At 37.4% G+C, this 25202-nt stretch overlaps 1 protein-coding gene across 2 annotated transcripts in view; it reads right to left on the bottom strand.

The window, feature by feature from the left end:
• Window positions 1-24890, bottom strand: part of LOC148409215 (1-phosphatidylinositol 4,5-bisphosphate phosphodiesterase delta-3-A-like) — a 35482-nt gene extending 10592 nt beyond the window's left edge. The window contains exons 1-12 of one of the 2 annotated variants that reach the window (XM_088438649.1): window positions 24323-24890; window positions 21278-21333; window positions 16635-16746; window positions 12769-12997; window positions 11532-11661; window positions 11199-11424; window positions 10387-10588; window positions 9896-10040; window positions 7656-7808; window positions 4943-5086; window positions 4719-4872; window positions 241-357 (exon numbers count right to left, since the gene is read on the bottom strand). In XM_088438649.1, the coding sequence (XP_088294775.1) occupies window positions 241-357; window positions 4719-4872; window positions 4943-5086; window positions 7656-7808; window positions 9896-10040; window positions 10387-10588; window positions 11199-11424; window positions 11532-11661; window positions 12769-12997; window positions 16635-16746; window positions 21278-21333; window positions 24323-24413 (1759 nt within the window). In that variant the 5' untranslated portion in view covers window positions 24414-24890. Of the gene's footprint in view, window positions 1-240; window positions 358-4718; window positions 4873-4942; window positions 5087-7655; window positions 7809-9895; window positions 10041-10386; window positions 10589-11198; window positions 11425-11531; window positions 11662-12768; window positions 12998-14368; window positions 14433-16634; window positions 16747-21277; window positions 21334-24322 lie in introns of those variants that run through there. The other variant, XM_088438650.1, reaches the window with a different exon arrangement.
• Window positions 24891-25202: the final 312 nt, after the last annotated feature.

Below are 25202 nucleotides of genomic sequence, written 5' to 3'. Positions count from 1 at the left end.
AAATGAAACCTGAATTGTTGATCTGTTGTCTCATATTCATATTTTGGTGTCAAACTCAAATGTTTCCAGTCTAAAGAAAAATTAAAGGAATTTGCTTCACCGTTCCAATACATTTGGAAGGAACTGTACTTGTCATACCTGCCTGAATGAAACAAAAGTATAAAAATAACTCTAAATCTACAACAGTATGATGCTCTGTTATCCCATTTGCTTTAATCAACAGAATTTAAGGGTTCTTACCAAGTTGGCAGCCTCCATTCCACATTTCCTGAGGGTTAAAGTTGGAAGACTGTAGTCGCTGCCCTGAAGGGTAGACCCTGCTAAGATGGCGGCTGTTATGACGCACAAAATACAACCCTGGAGGGTAACAAAAAAAAAACCCAACCCATCAAGTCAGATACACAGATGAGAAGAAACACTACACAGAACTCTTTAACTTTGACAAACTGTATATATATATATATATATATATATATATATATATATATATATATATATATATATATATATATATATATATATATATATATATATACCGTATTTTCCATTTTACCAGTTGCACTGGTATAGAAGCCGCAGCAGCCAAATATGAGCAAAACATTGATTTTTGTCACGTATAAGATGCACTGGACTATAAGCCGCAGGTAATCAGATCTCACATCAGATCTTTACGCAAAAAGATGGTATATGAAGTGTATAATAAAGTTTTTCAATTTTTTTGTAATTGTCTGCCAACAGCAACATCCTTTCTTTAACAGACTGAACATGCCTGCATGTTTAGTCCCAACATACAGTATTTATAGACACTGGATGGATGGACACGGATAAACTGCACTGGACTATAAGCCACAGGACTCAAAACATGAGGAAAAAGTCACAGTTTATAGTCCGAAAAATATGGTATACAGTGATCCCTCTTTTTTCGCGGTTAATTGGGACCGTAACTCCCCCCGCGATAAGTGAAAACCGCGCTATAGCCTCTTATAACATACCAATACAATTCAAATTTAAATTTATTACAAAAGAAATCTAGGTAAAAGTCAGATTTCCAAACCTGTGCATTTGTCCGTTGCTGTTTATGTAGGCACACACACCAGGTGTATGCGTTTGATTTCGGCACGCCTACGAGTCACGTGATCGGCTCCAAGACAACCAGCGGTCAATCAATGTGCTTACTTGCACGTTCGTAATGTGTGTGTGTATGCTGAGCTGAGCGCACAACACAGGCTGTTACAGGAGAGACACAGGAGAGACGAAAGCAAGCTTTTGGATCCTCTTGCCTTTTGTAATAAATTGGAATTTAAAGCGTAAACTTTGCGTTGTAATCAAGTTCGGTAAGCTTCTTGTTACTCGCTCGAGTCAGACGTCCGAGAAAGTGCTAAACGTATAGGCACGTGACTAGACATGGAAGACACGGAAAAGAGAGGGCATACCAGTACATTTACGGTATAAGGTTTAATCATTTAAAATTAAAGTAAATATCTTAAATGAAAAAAAAAGTGCTGCAGAAGTAGTTCGACTTCCAAGGAGTGCCAGTGACAAGTGCATTTATAGATAACATGCCTGTCTTGCACATCTCTCCGCAATATGCTCTGAGGGCACGATAGGCGAAGCGCGAAGTAGCGAGGGATCATTATATATATATATATATATATATATATATATATATATATATATATATATATATATATGTATATATATATATATATATATATATATATATATATATATATATATATATATATATATATGTATATATATATATATATATATATATATATATATATATATATATATATATGTATATATATATATATATATATATATATATATATATATATATATATATATATATATATATATACATACATACATACATGTATGTATGTATGTATGTATGTATGTATGTATGTATGTATGTATGTATATATATATATATATATACATACATACATACATACATACATACATACATGTATGTATGTATGCATGCATGCATGCATGTATATATATATATATATATGTATATATATATATATATATATATATATATATATATATATATATACGTCTCCTGGACCACCAACACTGCATCTCTGGCCAAGAAAGCACAGCGGCGTCTCTACTTCCTGCGCAAACTGAAGCGGGCAAGTGCCGCGCCACCCATCATGACCACATTCTACAGAGGAACCATCGAAAGCGTCCTCACCAGCTGCATCACCGTGTGGGGCGGGAGCTGCACCGACTAAAACAGGAAGGCTCTACAACGCATCGTGAGGACAGCTGAGAGGATTATTGGTACTTCGCTCCCCTCCCTGCAAGACCTGTACACCACCCACCTCGGCCGCAAAGCCGTCTCGATTGTCACTGATACAAGCCACCCTGCACACAGTCTGTTCAGCCTCCTGCCCTCCGGAAAGAGGTACAGGAGCCTCCGCTCCCGCACCACCCGACTCAGGAACAGCTTCATCCACCAGGCCGTGAGACTCTGAACTCTCCCCCCCTCCCACCCATGAAACTGCTGAACTCTCTCTCTCTCCACTCCTCTCTCTCACATTCAGCCCCACCCAGAAGAAACACCTAGCTGGTCCCCCACCTAAACTCAAACTTTACTCATGCACTTGCAAAATTTGCACAGACTTGCTGCTGCCATGTTTATTTATAATTATACTTCTATTGCACTAGCGATTACACTTAGAACTATAACAACTACCTCAAATGCACACAACTGGGACAACCACAGCCAGAGTTGTCCTGCTTTGTCTCGTACTGTTGGATTGTCCTGTCATATGCTGCTACCTATGTCTTGTCTTGGGGTACTCTTGCCATACCTGGTTTTTCGTATTTAATTTTTAGTTTTAGTTGTTAGTTTAGCAACACTAGGCAAAGTAGATCAAACATACTGCACTTTACATTACTATAGATAAGTATCTAGCTTTTAGGTTTGTCTCGTCTTGCGCACCTGCACTTTCGTTATTGTACATGTAAAACGCAGAGGATAGTGAGAAACACAATTTCGATTCCTTTGTTTGTTAAGCACATGTGAAGAAATTGACAATAAACTTGACTTTGACTTTGACTTTTGACTTTGATATATATATATATATATATATATATATATATATATATATATATATATATATATATATATATATATATATATATATATATATATATATATATATATATATATATATATATATATATATATACACACACACACACACACACACACATATAGGTCCACAGGAGAGCAATCTGTCAATACCAACACTTCCTTATGACAAGAGACCTTTTTGAAACAACGGACTAAGTCTGCCAGCATTAGTATAACACACAATTAAAATAGGTAGCAAGTAGTGCTAGTGCTGGGCGATACATATCAATATATTGCAATACAAAGTGATCCAATACACATATTGCAATACAACGTTCCAACAACATTTTCAATATATTGTGTATCGGCTTTGAAACACCTTATTGACGTAGTATTCCCTTTTTTTTTTAAATCAATCCACCCTGGAATGCCTTTCATCTCATGATGTCATTTTATGAATCGTGTTTTACATGTAAATCATTCCAAGCGCTTCAAAAACATGACATTAAATGTTATAATACATAACCTTTCGAGTGAGGCCATGTTACAACGCAAAAGTGACAGCAGAGGAGAAGGGCAAACAGCAGAAAAGAACACTTTGTGATAGCATTTCCTAAATCATTCCAAGCGCTTCAAAAAAGTGACATTAAATGTTACAATACATAACCTTTCGAGCGAGGCCATGTTGCAAAGCAAAAGTGACGGCAGAGGAGGAGGGCAAACAGCAGAAAAAGAAAACTTTGTGAGATGAAGATTTCTTTCGTTCCTACTGTTGTAGTCATATCTTGGGCTTCCGCAAAGAGTTCGTCCATAGTAAGCTCCTGTATGTGCTCTCGATAAGCGCAATAATATGTAAGCTGCCATATTAACAAGCAGTAGAATCTCGTGTTGCAGTTCATTCAAATGGGAATTTTTAGATTTAAAGTTTTGTTCTCTTTCATTTTGCTTCTTTTATATGCTAAGTCATTTTCATAATATGAAGAAAAAAAGTTAATGAATTTATTTTTGTGAGCACATCTCTACTATGATTTCAAAAGAGGACACTGTTGAATATTTGGATTATATATATATATATATATATATATATATATATATATATATATATATATATATATATATATATATATATATATATATATAAATTTAAATTAATTATTTTTTGTGGAAATATGTGTATTAATAATTAAGCTATTTCTTTTTGATAACAGATTTTTTTTATGATTACAAAGAGAGGTTGATTATTTTTTTGTGGACCAATACAAATGGTTTGAAAGGGTTTAATGTTTAATAAATCACTGATGGCAAGTTTAGTCTTTTTTTTTTATTTTTTTTACCCAACAATGCTTTGCACTTGTTAAGGGGTACTTGGTTGAAAAGATATTTCACAGAGGGTACATCACTGAAAAAGGTTGAGAACCACTGTGTTAGCATACACAAAGGTTTTGCATTGAAAAGTACTACTATGCATCTAACTGTATTGAAATGAATTGCATTTGTAATTCAGTTATGTGATTGGTTTAATCATTAACGGTGGACAATACAAATCTCAAGCGTTGACCGGTCCATTTTGATAAAAATGTGGGGACACTAAAATTTAATTTATACACAGTGTAAACAATACCTGAGTCTTTTAGATGTCTGAGGGCTTCACTTTCAGAAAATGAGGACATGTGGCTTGGAGGGTCTTTGTCAGCACGCTGAAAGCTTTCAAAGTGTACACTGCGGGTGTACACGACCAGTTCTGATAGCTCTGGACTCAATTGAGACACAGCTGGCTGAAGGCACAACAAGCAACTGGTCACTCCCAATACATTTTCACCATAACAAACACAATAACATGTCGACCTTGTTAACTTTTTTCCTTTTATGGCTACTGCTCTCAGCTTGACTGGCTTCCTCGTCTGATGAGCTAAGTTCTGACGAACTTGATGTGCATTCCTCCACTGTGTTGTCTTTCTTCCCCTTCACCAGGACTTTCCCCTTAAGATCCTACACACAGGTCACACAACCACAGGTTACCCACAGAGTACACACAGTAAAAATGTGTTTAGCCCTTCTGTTAAATATTCTGAACCGCAATCGAGCTTCTGAGTCAAATTCAGATGTGTGTTTGGTCCAATCCAATCCAACTTTATTCTGCTGTGGCCAAATCAAAGAAATAGGCAAGTAATGAAATCAATAAATAAACAACTACAGGAAAAGGAACAAAAACCACAACATAAAAACTAAACCAATGAAAAAAATCAACTCTAATTCTGGGTTAAACCCAAATGAGAATAAATAGGTTTTTAGCAATGACTTACAACTCGAAGTGACTTGACTGATGTACGAAATACAAAAATACCTGTTTGCCTGTGATATCATGGCAATTTTAACATTCAGATATTGTTGATGTTGTACACAGAGGTGGGCATATTACTTTTTTTTTTTTTTTTTTAACCCGTCCATCGTGACCATTTCAATGGCGCTCTGGACATCTTTTAGTCCTGCATCAGTTGTATTATTTTTAGGTTAATCCCATTTGTAATTGCGGGTCTGTCATTGAACCACTAACTACACTTCTGCCTTCATTACATCATTGCCACAAACAGGCTTCCAGTAAAATTACCTTGTAACCTGTTCGTCAATTTTTTTTAAACTAAGTCTAAGTAAAAAGCAAGGTTTTGCTGAGCCTAATCATTAGATAATGATCCCTTGTTCTTTGCAATTTCTAACCTTTTAGCTTTGTTATCATTTACGTAGTATGTAATGCTAACCAGCCAATCTAAGTGACACACTGTGCATAAAGCGTTTTCACTTTCACTTTGTTTTGGCCACCATTGAAGGAAAGGTATCAGAAAATGCTTTGCTCCAACAATGTGCAAGCTTTTTATTCAAAATCATATCTAAAAAGGAAAATGACTCATAAATCTCTTAATAGCTTACAAAAGTAAACATTGCTTTTTACTTTCGGTTTGGTCCTGCCTGTACCATGAATGTGTTGAGCAAGATTGCGTGCACAGATGCATATTTCTTCAAGAAACCATGACTGTGAACAGCACAACAAACAATGAGGTCCCACCTGCGATAAGCAAATGTTGCGATGTGAAAGTAAAGATTCCAAAGTAACTAACATCTGAAAGTCATGTATACTGTAATGCATGACTGATACTCACTCTCAAGTAATTGTGATGTGTGCTATATTTTTTTTGAGAAAATTGTAGCGTCCTTCTACTCACACGAAATAAACATTAGGCAACTTAAAAACTTGCCATTTCACCCATGTAAAAAAGATAAGAGACTTTTGTAATTGTCATCACAGGTACATGTCAAGCAGTGAGACAGAATGTAAAAAAAAAATAAAAAATCCAGGAAATCACATTGAATGATTTTTAGACAATTTATTTGTGAAAATTAGTGTCTGATGTACTGAGCAGCTAGAAAATAAACAACTCTTCTGTCCCTCACAGATCAGTCACTTGCTCTACAAAATTGAATGTTTCAGTTTAAACACCACTCAACATGTTTGGAGGAAGAAGAATGCTGAGTTGCATCCGAAGAACACTATATCTACTGTGAATCATGGCGATGAAAACATTCTTTGGGGATGCTATTCTGCAAAAGGGACAGGAAGACTGGTCCACATCAATTGCAAGATGAATAGGGCCATGCATTATGACATTTTGGTTCAAAACCTCTTTCCCTTAGTGAGAGAATAGAAGATGAACCATGCCTGGGTCTTTCAGCATGACGATCCAAAACACTCAACCAGGAAAACCAAGGCCTGGCCCCATACAAAATCTATCATTGTTCTGGTCTCCAAACTGGAGTGGACTTATCAGTCTCCAGACTTCATCCATCCATCCATCCTTCCATTTTCCCCCATTTATCAAGGGTCGGAGGAGCAGCAACCTCAGCAGGGAAGCCTAGACTTCCCTTTCCCCGGCCACTTCATCCAGCTCCACCGGGAGGATCCCAAGGCGTTTCCCGGCCAGCCGAGAGACATAGTCCCTCCGGCGTGTCCTGGGTACTCCCTGGGGCCTCCTCCAAACTTCAACCCAATCAAAATCTGTGAAGGGAGTTTAAACTCAGTGTTGCCAGGTAACAGCCCTGAAACATCAAACAGCTCTAGAGTAGATCTGTGCTGAGGAGATTCAACTAAATTGTGTGTGGACCTGTTCAAGAACTACAGCAAACGTTTGACCTCTGCCATTGCCAACCACAAGGCTACATTGATGTTTTAAAAGTAGCTTTTGTGGGGTGCCCAATATGCATGAGCAACCCATTTTCACAAACAAATTGTTTAAAAGTTATACCATTTGATTTCCAGGTTTTTTTACTCCACATTGTCTCTCACGCTTGACATGTACTTATGATGAAAATTACAAACCTCTCTTATCTTTATAAATGGGTGAACTTGCAGCAAAATAGCGGATTTGTTGGTGAGCGATAGGTGTCAACCTCACCAGTCTGACAATTAGAACAACAAACAAAAACTCGCTCTCCATCATTTCCATTTGTTGTTTCTATAAGGTTTCCTTTCAGAACGGCCGTCTGTCAGTGATATTACAGAACATACTTCCGGTGAAGGCAGGTTGCTGGAATCGAGTTCACCAATGGGCTTGGTGAGCAGTTTGTCCCCAAAGATGGTCTTCAGGTGTCCAGCCATCACTGCCTGCTGCTCGACAGAGCAGTGGTTCTCCAAGGAAAGAATCAGGGGGTAAGGTGATGCCTAAACCAAGATAATGCATAATGGGAAAACGGATTGGAATCAAACAAAGGAAAACATGTAAAAAGCATTCTTGTTAAATTGTATACAATTCAACTCAAAGTGCATGAAATACACACATTAAAATCAAGGCCTCCCACCAATGTCAACAAGGGCACAGATCACTTTAACCTTGCTAGAAGATATATACGTTTTTCAAACAAAATTTAAATATGTAAAACTAGGATTAGACTCATCTGGTTTAACTTAATCCTCTGAGCCACTCCAATGAAATTGCTTTCTGAGCTTTTATTTATGATGGCCGACAGGGGCAAATGCACTACAGCAGGCAGAATGCTACAAACACAGAGGGGAGGCAAAAAAACAAACCAAAAAAAACTTTTGCAAACAAAAACGCAAACACATATAAAAGAGGCAAAAAAAATGCAAAAATGGCATGGAAGAAAACTTATAACAAGACAAATGGAAAAAAAACAAAAACAAAATATACCAAGATGACATGTACGCAAATCAATTAAAAATAAGACAGATATCAAAACAGCAACAATTGAACAATCAACCACAGGAATTGTAAACGATAAAAAGGAAAAAAAGATGATTGCCTTATTTCTGTCCATCTATCCATTCATTTTCTAGAGCCAGTTATCCTCACAAGGGTCGCAGGCTTGCTTGTTTTATATAATGTATAATATCGGTGTAGCATGGCGTGGTGGTAGAGTGGTCGTCTCCCAGCTGAGAGGCTGTGGGGTCGATCCCCCGACCATCAAGACCATGTCGAAGTGTCCTTGAGCAAGACACTGAACCCCCAGTTGTTCCTGATGCTGCGACATCAGTAGGTAAATGACTACGTTAGAGTAAAGCACTTTTGACTACCCAAGGTAGAAAAGCGCTAAATAAATGAAAGTCCATTAACCATATAATGTTGATGTTTTACTTATTTGTAGGTTTTATTGTTTGTATGTTTTTGTTGAATTTTCATTCAATAAAGGCACTGTATGGAGAAATGATGTAAAAAAAAAAAAACAAACAAACACTCCATAGGAGTGCAAATCATAGTAACCCATAACTTAGACATTACTGATACCTAGTGGTTAAAAATATGTGCATCATATATCGAGTGTCAGTGTGAAAAAGATTGGTATGGTTCCAGGGTTAAAACAAAAAAAACATTAATTAAGCCCTTACTATTCACCACCAGATTCAATTTGAAACAAGTATATTTGTTACTTTTCAGCTATACTGAATTTTAGGAAATAAAATTTGCGATCGCATGCCTCCTTATAATAAAGCAGGTTGCTGCCAATAATTTAGTCAAAAACAGCATTATAAAATAAAATGCTGTTTTACCTTAGTTGTCTTCATCGCCTTGTTACAACCTATAGTAAACACAAAACGCAGTTTGACAAATTTCAAAATTTTTACATTTTTAAAAATATATTAAACTGGTTGAATTGATTGCTTTATTATAGAGTCATGAATACCTTCACAGTTTAATATAAAATCAAATTAACACAAAAAGTATATATTTTTTTTATTGCCAACCCAAATTATTTCATGGACCTCCTACAATCTGGCCACAAAAATCTGGGGGTACACGGAACCCACTTTAACAACCACTGCTGTATCACATCGTTGAAATATATGAGAACTGAGGTAAAGACATTCAGACAGAAAGACTTGAAGAGGGAGATCAAACCAAGCCCAACGTCACTCTTTTGCTCCCATTTTTTTTTCTTTTTTAATCATTTCTACTTTTCCATTCCTGTTGTGTAGTTGTTCAACTTCCCACTTCTATTGTGGGGTCTCAGTTTGCGCGTATTTTGTCGTTTCGGCTATTTTCATCACGGGGCATTTTTTCTCTCTTTTTATTCATTTTTATAATTTAATTTTTAAAAAAGGTGTGCCTGTCAATTTGGGGATGGCGTTTTCTTTTTGTAGTTTTTTCTTTTCATGTGTTCATTTTTTATTTGCAGTTTTATTTTCAGTGTGTTTACGGGTTTTTTCTCCCGTCCGTCCATCCGTTATTTCGTTCACTGGGAAGAGCATTGTTCATTCTGATGTAAAATAGTTTTAACGCAATATAGCCCTACCTTAAACGCATGCTCGTTGATTGTTTCTATGACTTCAACGAAGGGCACCTTAGAAGTAAGTGTGTAGCCATGATAGATGACTGGCTGTCCTTTATCTCCATCCCAACAGTCCAACTCAACACAGCGACATCCATAATTCAGGGCTCTAAAAAACAAAACAACACACATTACTGACTTACTAATGTACTGATTTACTTAATTAGTTACTAGTGTATCTGATGAAATGTGCTTTTAGATTTGATCCTAAATTTTAGTAATCTAAAATGAATCTAAAAAATAATTACATGCACATTGAGTATAATTGCATTTCACATAAAAGCAAAGGGAGGCAGAACAAAATGTTGGGTTATCTTTGTTAGGTTTTCAAGTTGGCTTGATGATCTGACACAATTCATTGTTATGAATAAGCAAAACAATTGTGATTTTTTTTTTAATGGCTCTTTAAATACGATTCAGGAAACGTGGAAACATGGATTCTCTTTCATTCTTACCGGATATACGGCTCAACACCACTCTCTCCTTTCAGCTGATCTTTAGTCAAGTATGTATTATGGGAAGAGGAAATGAAGTAGTGTGCTAGTGGTTGTTTCATATCTTGATAAACCCGTGTATGTTCTGGGTTGAACACAGAATTCTCCTTGGACAGCATGTACATGGTGAAACCATTGGGTGTCATCAAATGGTTCCTCTGAGCTGTAATGGGCAAAAGACAAAAAAACAAAACAAAACAAAAATACATGATGACTTTAATAAACTTCCTTGATACCTTTACTCCAATTTGATTTAATCAGCTCTAGATTATTTGCTATTTTTTCTCTGTTCAGTTAAAAACTTGTTTGCCTGCGCTGAGGAAGTATCGTGCTTTAACTTCCTCTGATAAAGTAGGTCAATTTGATTCATGTTAAGACGCCGTTTTTGAAACTGCAAGCTTATTTACAGCAAATTAACATCAAATTAATGAATGTGAGTTGGGGGGGGGGGGGGGGGGGGCAAAATTTAGTTGAGAAACACTGATTTAAGGGAAGGAATAACATTACAGTTATTGTACATAAGGTTCAATAATTTAAGATTTAAGTAAATAAGTGTACTGCAGTAGTTCAACGTCCGAGGAGTGCCCCTGGCAAGTGCATTTGCAGTTAACTCGTCTGTCTGGCATGCAGGAAACCATCACAATGCGTCCTCCTGCAATATCACTTTTTTTTTTTTTTAATTAAAAAAAACATACGATGCACTGAGTGCACAACAGGGTCGGCACGAAGTAGTGCGGAATCACTCAAAAAAATTGATCCCGCATACCACATACCCCATTCATTAAGTTCATAGGTAATTATGAGGCTTTGGGCATGTGTGAATGAAGAGTCTTCCCCCTGATCATTAAGGAAATCTCTCAAATCTGCAATTGAGAGGACACATCCATTGGAAGAATAGAGCATAAAGACGGCATCTAGCTCAGGTCTCCGCAGCAACTCTCTGCAGAAAACTTCAATTTCCCCATGGTCCAATCGGCCATCAGCTGAGCGATCGCACTTCTGTCAAAGAATCAGAGAGTAAGATACATGCATAACTCATAAAGATTCTCTGCTAATATGACCACTGTATGTGAAGTTAAAATTAAGGATCTGATGTGTCTACACACCTGGAAAAGTTCACGAGCATATTGGTCACTCAAGTCAATATTGATCATTTGAAGCAACGTCTGCACTTCGTCGTAGCTCATTTTATCATCATGATTACGATCAGCACGACTCAGGTAAGCATGAATCCAGGTGACATGTATTATTAAGGAACTTGTCACACTCTAGTAAAACACTTATTTACACAGCCGATATCATTTGGAAGGCTTGTGTCGAACCTCACAAACATTGACATTTCTGGCTTTGTGATGTACACCAAACAGCCACAACGTTCTGACCAAAATATAACAAGTTACGATACAAAATGTGTAACTACAGATAATACAAACTTGGCTTAATTTGGACAAACACTATTATCTTTGAAAGAGTTATAGAATGTCCAAAGATACTTCTACTGGTCAAATCAATAAATTCATATACAATTGAGAAATGTGTCTCTTCGTATCACATAAATCCCCAAGTATAGGACACACTTTTTTTTTTTAAAATGAAGGCCAAAGGTATGGGTGTTCTGACGTTCTGACCAAAATATAACAAGTTCTGATACATAATGTGTAACTAGTGATAATAAAAACTTGGCTTAATTTGGACAAACACTATTATCTTGTGAGAGTTATAGAATGTCCAAAGATTTTTCTACAGGTCAAATCAATAAATTCATGTACAATTGAGAAATGTGTCTCTTCGCATCACGTAAATCCCCAAGTATAGGACATACTTTTTTAAAAAAAAATGAAGGCCGAAGGTATGGGTGCGTCCTACGAATTGTAACTTTTTTTTTTCAACGACGTAAGGGGAAGATTGCATCTGTCAGCCATATTACACAAGTTTTGATGTACAGATGCGTATTTCTATATTGGGCATACAATGCCTCTACAATCACTCTCTCTGTCTCACTCGCTCTCTCACCCAAAAGCCACACTAACCACACACACCAACTTGCGAAAATAAATACAAGAAAATAAGAAGACATTACAAAGATGAGATTTATTCTATTTTGCTAAAGTTTTTACATTATCGCCAAACTGCTGCTACAACCTATACACGGTAACGTAGAAAATAACATAATTTGAACCGAAAATTCAGGGTCCATCCAATTCATTGTGTAACCTATATTTGGGAAATTATGATAATAATTTATCATGATTCATAATAACAAATTACACATAACGCTTAATTTTGGTTGTTTGCATATAGAAAAATAAACCTGGCCAGAATAATCCACTTATCTAAGGATATTGATCCAGTTTCTCCTTCTGGGTCATGTTGTCAATTCTTTCCTGCAGTGTACGGATGCCACGGATCCAATGAAATGCTTCCTCATGGTCCTGGCATAGAAGATGCAGATTCTTTCGGGGACCTTTGAAGACCAGTGTCAAACACTGCCCTTCAGGAACTCCACCAATCATTTGCCGAAATGTCTCAGAATGGCAGCCCTCACATACGCACTCCACCTCTGTGATGGAAACTGGGTCATAAAGGGAGACGGAAAAAGAAGAAAACAATGTATACAGGTATATCAAGTTATTATTATTATTGATGATTGTAAAACGTGACTTTCGGAGCCTTATTTCCTCTTTGCCAACTGTTAACATGTTTTAGTATGTTCTGCTAAAAAAAAAAAAAAAAAAAAAAATACCTACTTGGTATTTCACGAAGGTAATATACTACAGTAATTATGAGTCTCCTTAATATTCACATGTGTTACCCTTTGGAACCACTGTGTTTAAGACACTAATTGAGATGTTTGGTTTCATGCAGATAACAGCTAAAGCAACACACCGTAATGATAATACCGGTACTGAAGAGCAGGGTGATTAGTGCGCTAAGCTCCCTCAAATGTTACAGTATTTCCGTAAAATAGTGCTTTGTCTTCCCATTAGCGTATCAAATTTGAAGTCTTCACTCATTGCTGTCATTTTGACTACAACCAAAGCTGTGGCAGCTGTAATATGACAGTATTTTAGCCATCCCATGCGTTCGCATGAGGTATGTGTCATAGTTATTAGCACCCTCGAGGTTTAAACTTTGTACAACTGCCTTTTGAGGAAAAAAAGCAAAACAGCACATCATCTTCACCAATAATGTTTCATAAGATAACTGAATACAGAAAGAGGGCTCTTTGACTATTCTTCTAGAAATCATCCATTGGCATCTTGGCAAGGGACGATAACCGGATTAGCGCTGTATCGCGGTTTTTGAAGTCACTGTTATTTAAAACTCTAGTCATCTACCTTAACGCGGATCTGCAAATGTAGCATTCACTGTGTACCGTACATACGTCCTCCTCTGCTGCAGCAGTGAGTTTTCTTTTTTTTTTTTTGTCGGTTACGACTAACTACCACAGGTAAAGTGTGTCAGCTAGTAGTAAAATGTGGATTGTGGACATACTGCGTGGGGAAACAGTCGACAAAAAAATGACATAATCCACATTGTACTCTTAATTGATACACATAGTAGTTGGAAATAGTCAACGTAAAATGACAGAATCCACATTGTACTATGACTGCTACTACTAAGCTCTCATTGCAATACCGTGATATTTTTGCTCAAGGTTATCGTACTGTCAGAATCTGATATCATCCCATGCCTAATTGGGTCACACCCAGTGTTGGGAAAGTTACTTCAAAACTATAATGCATTGCTTATTACTGTCATTCCAAAGTAATTAGTTGAATTATAATATTACTGTATTTGAAACGTAAATAATAACCCTACTTTTGCATTACTTTTACATTACTCTCACCAACATACCTGGAAATATGGATTTGTCATTCAAAATGTATAGCTCATTACACATTCAGCTGAATGACCGTAAACAAAACTTAAGTTCACTTACCTGTTCAAATGATCCCAAAATAAATATTATTGCTTCCGTGGACTTGTAAATGATGCCTAGATTGCTGGAAATGTAAAATAAAAACATACAAAAATAACCTAAACTAGGTTCTCTGCATACCATCAATAGGTAACCAAATTAACCAGATTCATGTTATCAACTGCTTCAATACTATTATAAATGTAAAGGGTTTAGGAGTTTGTTTGTTTTTGTGTGTGTGTGTGTGTGTGGGGGGGGGGGGGGGGGGGGGGTATATATTATCTCTTTCAGTGCCATGGACTTTTAAAATAGTGATTTTTTTTTTTATGTTGCGTAGCTGACACCCTTAACTAGTGCTTCTCTAATATTAAGCCAATTGACCCCTAGTAGTCATAACTATGACCATTGGATGGCAGTGTTTACAGACATACAACACATACCTGTAATTCTAAGGAATGTAAATCAGTCTTTCACATGATACCGTCCATGTTTACATAGACATAAAACACTATCACAGTCCAGTCACCTCATTTTCAGCCTCACCACACCTGCTCTACTCCCTTGCCAATCAGCCAAATCACCAACAGCTGTGGCTTATCACCTGTTCAGTATTTAACCCGGCCTCTCCCCTCCAGAACTCGCCGGATTGTCTTGTTCAGTAATGCCAAGCTTTCTGACACTCTATTCCGCCTGGCTCTGACCTCCCGTCTGCCTGTTGCCCACCTGCCTGTTGCCCACTCCAGCACGCACATGTATCGACCTAGCTGGCCTCTGACCACCCATTTTCTGTCAGAATACGCACGCCCGTCCGTGCCCCGGTCCCGCTTGGCTACGATCAACCATCATGGCCACCATGCTGCCACTGTCCTGCTATTCAGCAATACCGCGGCAAGCAATAAGTTAACTTGACAGCGCCCACCTGTCTGTGTGTGATCTTGGGTCCTCTCTCCACCCGTGATAGCACACAATATTCTGTCAGCCTTGAAAGAGGGGTGAAAATGCTAAATATACTGGCACTCTAGAGGTTGCCTTTACTGATAATGCTTGGCACTGAAAGAGTTCCATAATACATTGTAATGCGCGTAATTGTCATTTGTACTGAGTAAAATATGACATTTTTTGCATGTGTAATACCTTACACTACCGCGTTACAGCAAAAAAGTAATGCATTACACTAATTGCATTACTCTTGTAATGCATTGCTCTAAACCAAAGTTCACATCACAGATTTTTATTGGGGATGAGATCTGGGGACTGAGATGACCAAGGGAAGGACTTGATGCTATGTCTGGTGAACAATTTCTACAATTATTAACTTTCAGTTTAAGAGAATGCTTCATACAAAAATAAATGCAGTATTAAAGGAACACTGTATGAAATTTAGACTGTTTTTCATTAAAAAGGAAACAAATTATTTTACATTTCAAAAACTTGTCAATAAATGTGTTCTTAATGACCAACAGTATGTTTTAAATATAATCATAAGACTAGTTATCATTAAATTATATTACATGGGAGGTGGCACTTCTCCAGAGGTTGCTATTTTTGTTATACTGTAGCTTCTGACAATGGTAAATGCAGCACTTCCTGCTGTCCATAGCGAAAACCGGTCAAATCTTACAGTGTCCCTTTAAGGCCTGTAACACATCTTAAGCAGGAGTGACAATAATAATGGAAGACAGTGTATGTGATCAACAGCAATGTTCCACATAAGGTCTTGTAACAGTTTAAGAGTGAGTTAAACCCAGTACAGTATTTCAGCTGTTGAGTAACTATAGAGTACTAAACCACAGCATGCCCTATAATCTCAAGTTTGGAACTTTTTTTGGGAGGGATCAGATGGCACTCACCATTTTAAATACAACTTGGAGAGTCTGTAATAAAGACCCTGCCCTTCTCCTTTGCACAACCAAAGAGAATGTAAGTCTGTATGCTTTCATGTGGGCCCACACAGAGCGCAAAGCCACACCATGTGAAAAGCTACATTTGAACGATTCACCGAATGAAGCAAGACGAGAGCCTATTCCAGTTCATGAAACACCTTAGACCAAGATCAGCATGATTTTTTTTTTTTTTTTAGAACTTAAGGTACTATATAATTATAGTATAGAGCAGAGGTGTCCAAACACTTGCACTGAAGAACATCAGCAAGCTCAGTGTGATAATGACCCTGATCATTTGAATCAGGTGGATTGGAAGACAGAAATATCAAAAACATGCAGGGTATCAACCCTCGAGGGCTGGGTTTGGACACCCCTGGTGAAGAGTAAAAACTTAAAACACTTACAGGATTGCTGCTCCTTGGCTCGACTGAAAGTTTTGCGGGATTGACACCAAATAGTTACACCATCTTCAAGTAGTTTCAGTGTACGGCGTTTTTGCCAATGAGGTGATCGGACCTTTACACAGGAATGAGTCATTGATTAGTTATTGTCCAGCAAACTAAGACATTTGAAAAGATTTGCTTTGCGGGATTGACACCAAATAGTTAAACCATCTTCAAGTAGTTTCAGTGTACGGCGTTTTTGCCAATGAGGTGATCGGACCTTTACACAGGAATGAGTCATCGATTAGTTATTGTCCAGCTAACTAAGACATTTGAAAAGTTTTGCTTTTACTTTGGGAACTAACAATCAATTTATTTGCTTGTTTTGTCTCAGATTTTACAAGATAAAACTGCCTTTAATGCAGTCAATTAGACATGTCCTGTTCAGGGATGGAGATTTAATACTTATATGTATATTTTTTTAAATTTGATTATTCAAGAAATTGATCAATAAAAATGATCATTAGTCTGTGCCCCAATTGGTTGTCTTAATCAAAACCATGCAGCAATTGAAGAAATAAACTACAGACTCTTGTAGTTTGTGCCAAAAATGAAATAATCCTACAATGTCAATCACACACACAACAGCTATTAAGTTTAGGATTGAATGTTCAAGGATGCAGCGGCCGAAATAAAGACACTAAAATTACACACGTGAAAATGTACTTGCCTTTCCTTTTTTTGCATAGTTTCTCCTAGTGCTGGGTGATAATATAGATATATTGATATATTGCCATACAAATTAATGCATTATGCGTATTGCATTACAACGTTCAGTTTCAAATATACCGCGTATTGGTTTTGAAACACGTTATTTTTGTAATATTTCATTTTTTTAAAATTAATCCTCTCCAGAGTGGCATTCGGATCATAATTTTTGTCATATTGGGAATTGTGTTTTACATGCAAATCATTCAAAAACACCACATTAAATGTTAAAATATGTTAGTTCTCGAGTGAGGGAATGTTCCAAAGTTAACGTGGTGGCAGAGAAGGAGTGCAAACAGCAGAAAAAAAAAATCCTTTGTTTTCAAGCGTTGTAGTCATATCTTGGGTTTCTGGAAGTGTTCAAGTCTTCCGTTGTAAGATCCTGTATGTGTTCCTGAGAAGCGCAATAATATCCAAGCACCCATATTAACGAGCAGTAGAATCTCATGTGTTTAATTCAAATGGGGACTTTGAGATTCCAAGTTTTGCTTTGTTTTATTTCATTTTGTTTCTTTTACATGCTGAGTCATTTTCGGAATATAAAGAAAAAAAAACTACAGAAGTGACTGTATCTCGAGTTTTCACTGTATTTGCTAATGTATAACAATAGATTTCTTCTTGGTTTTTGTCGTATTTTTTTCACCAATAGGAGTTGACGACACAGGTCTGTTTCATTTAGGGTTAAAAAGAAGACTAGCAAGTGGTGTACAATAAGAGGCTAGTGTGGCAAAGTGCTATGTCTTTATTCCTGCCACATCAGTGCCATCTGAAAGGGTATTCCCAACTGCTGGAACCATATTAACACAGTCAAGGGCATGCTTGAAAAACAAACAAAAAAAAATGTGGGCATGCTTTTTTGAAAAAGAATGTTTAATGTGTGCTCACAGATGTCAATGATGTGTGGCTTCTGAAAGCAAATAAATATAATTTGTCTGTTTTAATAATTTCCTTCTGTTTTATTCAGTCATTGTCAATATATATATATATATATATATATATATATATATATATATATATATACAGTGGGCCCCCGGGTTACGAACTTAATCCGTTCAGCGGCTACGCTCGTATCTCGAGTTGCTCGTATAGCGGGCAATCCAAACCCATGTTAATTCGTGAATGCGTGCAACGCGCGCCGAAGCCTTAGGTAAAAACGACACACTGTATACATATATTAAATTGAGTGACATAATCTGCTGTACTCTTTCATTATATAATAAATACAATGGATAAATAGCTTTTACCTTTGAAACACGAGACTTGAGGTGGGTGTAAGCAGAGGGGGACAGAGTCCAACGCTTAAAGTTAATAAGGCGATAGATATGCTATTGGTCTTACAGTGTTACAGTAACTCTTTCAGTCAGGGTGCAAATCACGCAGATACTAAAACATCATCCTCTTATTTCTTTCTTTACCGCTGCTAGTAATTTTAGAAGCTATGTCTAACAGATAAAGTTTGCAAAGTCTTCACAACATTCCGTTTTTCACTAATTTTTTCTCCTTCCTTCCATCCTGTCCCATCAAGCTAGATAAAGGCGTTCGGCCAATAGCATATCGGCATTTCTGTGATTGACGTGTGACGCCGGCCAATAGCATCTCCGTGAGTGAGACCGGGTGACCTTAATCGACCAATAGCATATTCGCATCTCCGTGACTGACTGATAATTATTCGCACTTTTTTTTTTAAACGGTTGGAATGTATTGACAATTAATTTAAAAAAAAACACACATTTAAACCAATGACAATTCTTTGTCCTGCAATCGGCACATTTAATTTCATGTCAGCTGTTTTTCCCTTTAGCTGTACAAACACTACACTTAAATGGTAATATATATTTAGACACCGTGAGTGAGACAGTCAGTGTGACGTTGTAAGACCAATAGCGTTCACGTTACCGCCAAAAGTATCTACTGATGATTAATGATGTCGCTACTGTTGAAATTATTGACGCAATTAATCGAGAATATTTCTACATACTCAATGGCTGGCATGTCGAATTGCTCGTGAGGCGAGAGGTTTGTTCGTAAGCGGAGGACAAAAATCTCCCTGATCCACGCTCGTAAGGCGAATTGTTCGTAAATCAGGGTGCTCGTAAGCCGGGGGCCGACTGTATATATATATATATATATATGGCACAGATTTTTTTTTCAAAACATTGTCCACTATATCGCAATACGCATCACAATACACCTTTGTTGTATCACAATATATCGAATACACCTTTAAGGCACAATACTCTGCACTAGACTTTCTCCACTTTGTTTCTATTGTTAAAAAGTGTATTCTCCAGCCTTTTGTTGCTGTCCAGCTGTTTTGTGTTTCCTATCAGTGTGCAGTGTACTTAATTCCCAGTTTCTTTTCAGTTAGTTGTTTCCTCTTGTTTTGTCATGCCTACTTGCCAGCTCGTGTTTTTGCCGTTACCTAGTAAGACATAGTAAGAATTTCCCTATGTTGTTTCGTGCTATACATGTGACAATAAATCCCTTTGAAATCTTTTAAAATCATTTGCTCAGGCTTACCATTTAAATCAGGCTCCGCCGACCGGTACCGGTCCGTGGATCAATTGGTACCGGGCCGCATGGGCTGCACCCGAAATAATGTTTTGGAGATGATTTAGTTTAATGCTGCGGCACACCGAATACTACAGGGCGAAAAAGCGGAGAGTTTTGTATTGCAGTCAATGGAGTTCGTGCGAATGCGCGTCGGGCGACGCGAATGTAGCAACACAAATGCCCGCGCGCGGTCACGAGAAGCGAAATTTCGCCTTATGGTATGTGGTGCGTATGTGTAGCGTTTGCTTCACTTAACAGCTGTTGAACCGTAGTTACTGTGCTCAGCTAACGATAGCGCAGCATTGTCAGCGCAAAATTTAGCACGGTCTCGGCCACTTGATTGCGACATTGAAACTTTTGGCTCCGCGTCTGGCCACTGTTGATGTTACAATATAAATCTAAGGCGTTGACCAGACCGTGGTGATCAAAAGGTTGGAGACCACTGATTTAAATAACCTGCACCAAAGTTGGTTTGTTCACAAACTTCCCATGCAGTTTTTGAAGCGGTAAGTCCCCCTGAACCACTCGAGACTGTCCTCAACATGCATAGTCTTTGTAACACACATAAACCACTCTATGGGTCAGCTAATCTTTGATCCTAAAATCGCACGTATATGTAATTGCTTTCCAATGTATGTCACAAAGAGGTACCAATATTTTTCCATTTACGGCATCCGTTACATGCAATCAAGAAGTGCCAGAATGAGCCCAACATAGTTCCAATTTGACAGATGCTTACGTTATAACCCTATTACGGGTTAAATTCATGCCATATTAATATTGTATGATGGAAATGACCATTGTTATATACATTACGTGAAGGTTTCGGAATAAATTAAGAACAAATTAAGAAATGCACACAATTTTAATGTGATGAAGAAACCGCATATTTGACGTTAACCCAAACATTGCAGTGACAATGAATTAGGCTTAAAATATGTGGCTCATTTTTAATTGACTGGGCATTTTCAAATGCTGCTGACATGTTAGGCTCCATTTTTATTAGGGTTTGTTATTTGTTCCCATTTTTGAAATTATATTGTATAGATATTTCTTATATAAGACATATATTTTAAAATATATTTAATATTAATATTGAATAGATGTTGTTTATATTAATGATAGCATTGAGCGTGATGAGTATTGTCATAAATCTTTAAGGTAATCTAGTGAGGTTGATAGGGTGAGGAAAAAAATGAGAGACAGATTAAAAACTACATTCTTGTCACATACATTCTTGTCAATGACTTCATTGACTAGTTATCAGTGATTCAACCATTGTGATTTGATGTTTTGCAAACCATAATACTGACCACATTTACGTCATTTAAGTCATAATGTACCTTCACCATATTGGAGCCCTGCAACATCCAATTGATATCTTCATCATCCTGCAATCCTAAAAAAAAAAAGAAAAAAACAGTAATATTTGCTCAGAAAATGTAGGATTATAATGTAAGCATAAAATGTTTTCGAATCTCACTCTCTGATTCCTAAATTTAATATGTATTGTTTAATCTCTGAATTGTTTTGTTTGTAATTCTGTATAAGGTTCTTAAGTAAATATGTCTACTGCAGTAATGATTGTCTTAAATAATATGTATAGCATGAATACTTTTCACGTTTAATATTATAGCGTCCCTGTCTTACGTTTTTTCATGTTGCGATGTGGAGTTTTTTTTGTCCCCTCTTTATGGTATTTTCCCGGTTTTGCGAGAAAAACAACTGTCATGACCCTAGGGGCTTGGCTGTATTTGTGCTGTTTTGTCTCTCTCTGCAGGCGGTTTTAGGTAATTGCACTTATTTTCTGTTGCCGTCAGTGCATCTATGCAACGTGTCACTATAATGCTGGTCTGCTATAAGCCGGTGTCTCCCCACGGAGATGGTGGTCTGCTATTGGTCGGCCTCACTCGTTTCAAAATGGCGGAACGGTAAAGCTTTGTTCTATCGTGAGTGGTTACAAAACCTTATTTATACTGCCTTTTACTGCTTAATTAAAAGTTGAATGGGTCCCAAGATTGCGAGGGATGGTAAAGAGAGAAGTAAGAAGATGGAAACGATGCTGGAGATAATCAAGAAATACGAAGCTAGCTTAGCCTAGGCTACCCTTACTAGGGAATATGGGCATAACAAGCGCCACTCAAAGGTAAATAATTTCGACATATTTTTTATTTATGATGTTTTCTGATTGTATACAGGTATATTATATATACATAGCACTTACTATACTATTTTGGTTCCAATTTGTAATATGCATGTACAATTTCGATGTTTTTATCTGGGGTTCTAAATGCATTAGCTAATACAGTGGTACCTCGGTCCTCGACCGCCTCTATACTCGACCAAATCGGTGCTCGACCAAAAAATTCAAGTAGATAATGCATCGGACCTCGAACAGATTTTCAGTTCTCGACTAGCCGAGCCGACCCGAACGCGCTCCTCGGCCCTTCTCGGCCAGCGGGTAAGCGCCAGTTCAACTCAGACCGCCAGCGGAGTAAGACGTTTGTTCGAGTATTTCTTCCCGGATTTAAACTTTTTCGTGTTGCTCTAGCCCTTAATAATGGGTCCAAAGAAAGACAGTGATAAGGGGAAGGCAAAGAGGAAAACAATGAGGACCACTATTGAACTGAAGAAGGAAATTATAGCAAAATATGAACGTGGTGTACGAGTGTCCGACCTCGCGTCGCAGTTAGCTAGCGTCATCATGGAAGGAGTAATCCTCCCTCCCGTCCTCTCCACATCCATTCCTGTATGCCATCAACCACTCTCCAAAACGTAAGTAAATTATACAAAATGGTTTATAATGCTTTATTTATCTTTATCTTTATCATGTACAGCTTGTGCACATTTACTTGTGCACACATACTTTCCATTATTTCTTATGGGAAAATGTTCAATGTGTTCAAACAAATCTGTGCTCGACCACCACCTCAGAACGGATTATGGTCGAGTACCGAGGTACCACTGTATAGGTTTGGCTTGCCTGCCATATGGTGAATTCGGCTTACGAGCCCAACCACAGGAACGGATTACATATATATATATATATATATATATATATATATATATATAGGTATATATATATATATAGATATATATATATAGGTATATATAGGTGTATATATATATATATATATATATATATATATATATATATATATATATATATATATAGAGAGAGAGAGAGAGAGATAATATTCAAATCCACTTTAATGTTATCGCCGGCTTCCTCCCACACTCCGAAAGCATGCATAGTAGGTGTATTGGACATACTAAATTGTCCTTAGGTGTGACTAGGTGTGTGACTGCTTGTTCGTCTCTGTGTGCCCTGCAATTGGCTGGCAACCAGTTCAGGCAGTCCTCCGCTTACTGCCCATAGACAGCTGAGATGCAGGCAGGCCTGCAACCCAAGTTAGGATAAGCGGCTCTAGAAAATCGATCGATGTACATGTACAAACACACACACACACACACTGAGTTTCCTCTTGGATTTTTCAGCAGAGGGGGCAGGCAAAATAGTGTGCCCTCAATTGCCCACTATGCAACTCAGATTGAAAGATATCCACCCAAGGGAATGTATAACAAGAGACATAAAATACTGAAAAGTAAGGAAAGATGGGAGGAGCAATTCTGGTGGCTTGAGTTGAAGCCATTTTAGAAAGTGGTAATAGGTCACATGTGTTCATGAAGGTCGCAACATGCTATAATCTTGGGAGTCTGAGTGGAGAAGTTGAAACCACAAGTTGAAACCACAAATGTGTACTGTCGTTCTTTACCCTTTAAGAAAATTACAGTCAATGAAGGCACAACAGCAGGACTTTTTCTCTTCTCTGACTGACATATTAAGGAATGAGGAATGCGAAAATAACTAATGTATATAGTTAGATAAAATAAATATACCCCCCCCCCCCCCCCCCCCCGTCAATGTATGCTATCCATTGACTGAAACCAAACTTTATAATGCGTATTTACACCTTTACATGGCCATTTAACACATCCCAATTGGACAATACATTTATTCACTAGAATGAACGATGGAGCTAACTGTTCACGCTTCTTGTTATTTCATTTTAAATCACAAGGGAAAGCATCCATCTATTCATGCATCCATCCATATGCGTACATAAATATCTTAACTGTAATGTGTAGCCTAAACGCCAAATCTCCATACATAATTCAGTATTAATTTTCCTCTTGTCCGCAATTGATTTTGAGTCAGAGTCGGAGAAACACTAATCAAACATAAATCAAATCCCATCGGATTTTAATTTATATTGCATGAAATAATTTTGCATTAAAAAAAAAGGTTTGATGTGAATGAAGAGCTGTCTTTCGAGTGCCTTCTGCGGTAACGCTCGTTTGCAAACATGGACACAACAAAAGCTTACCTAGACTCCTAAGCGGATGGATGGCCTTTGAATCGGACGTCCCGTTCCAGTTATTACCCACGGGGGCTGATTTCCTTCGGTTCCTCAACATTTTATTTCAGGGGAGCCTTCGTTGTTCTTTATTCCGCTTCGCTTCCGTCGCTGCTATACTATACTAAGTGTTTTTATTCCCTCAGTCCGCATCCTTTTTTATCCCGGCGCATTCAAATACGCGTTGTCAAGACCTCCTCGTCGATGACGTCATAAAATATTTTGGAAACGCACAAACCGTGCGAGTACATCTAGCCAACAATCCTATCTATTGCCAGTAACGCGCATCAGGCATAACTTTCAAAATAAAATGTCAATAAAGCCACCAAAAACCTCGATACACAATCTCGACTAATTCTAGTACTGATAATAATTAGGAATAAAAATCAAAATACATTCACTCTCCCGGCAAAGAAACAAAAAATGCTTGAGAAAACATGATGTCTTATTCATCGAAATTTATTTTCCCCGATATAGCATTCCTGCGTATTTCTCGTTTAGCGCGATCTAACTAACAATAATTTGACAACAGGCAAATGATAATCCGATTACTGTAGTGTAAATTTAGGCAACGAGCTGCTATAGAGGGTTTTCACCTCACGTCATCAGATGCGTCATAAAAGCGGAAGCCGCCATCTTGGAGGTACTCGGTACCGTAACACTGCATGGGCGCTACGTATATTTGCAATATCATTAGAAAAAATGGTCAAATATTGCCGTGTTTCGGGTTGCATCTGAATTTGTTCCGCTCATTTTTTTCAGTTAAGAAAATATTGATTGCAAGCAACTGATAACAAAGTTAGTAATGCAATGATGACTTTTAATAGTAACTTGTAAAAACGTTTATTGC

Source organism: Hippichthys cyanospilos, chromosome 17 (genome assembly GCF_059441005.1).
Source record: "Hippichthys cyanospilos isolate Australia breed blue-spotted pipefish chromosome 17, RoL_Hcya_1.0, whole genome shotgun sequence".
Classification (NCBI taxonomy): domain Eukaryota; kingdom Metazoa; phylum Chordata; class Actinopteri; order Syngnathiformes; family Syngnathidae; genus Hippichthys; species Hippichthys cyanospilos.
Note: the sequence above shows the minus strand (reverse complement) of the source record. Positions and strands in the feature narration are given on the sequence as shown.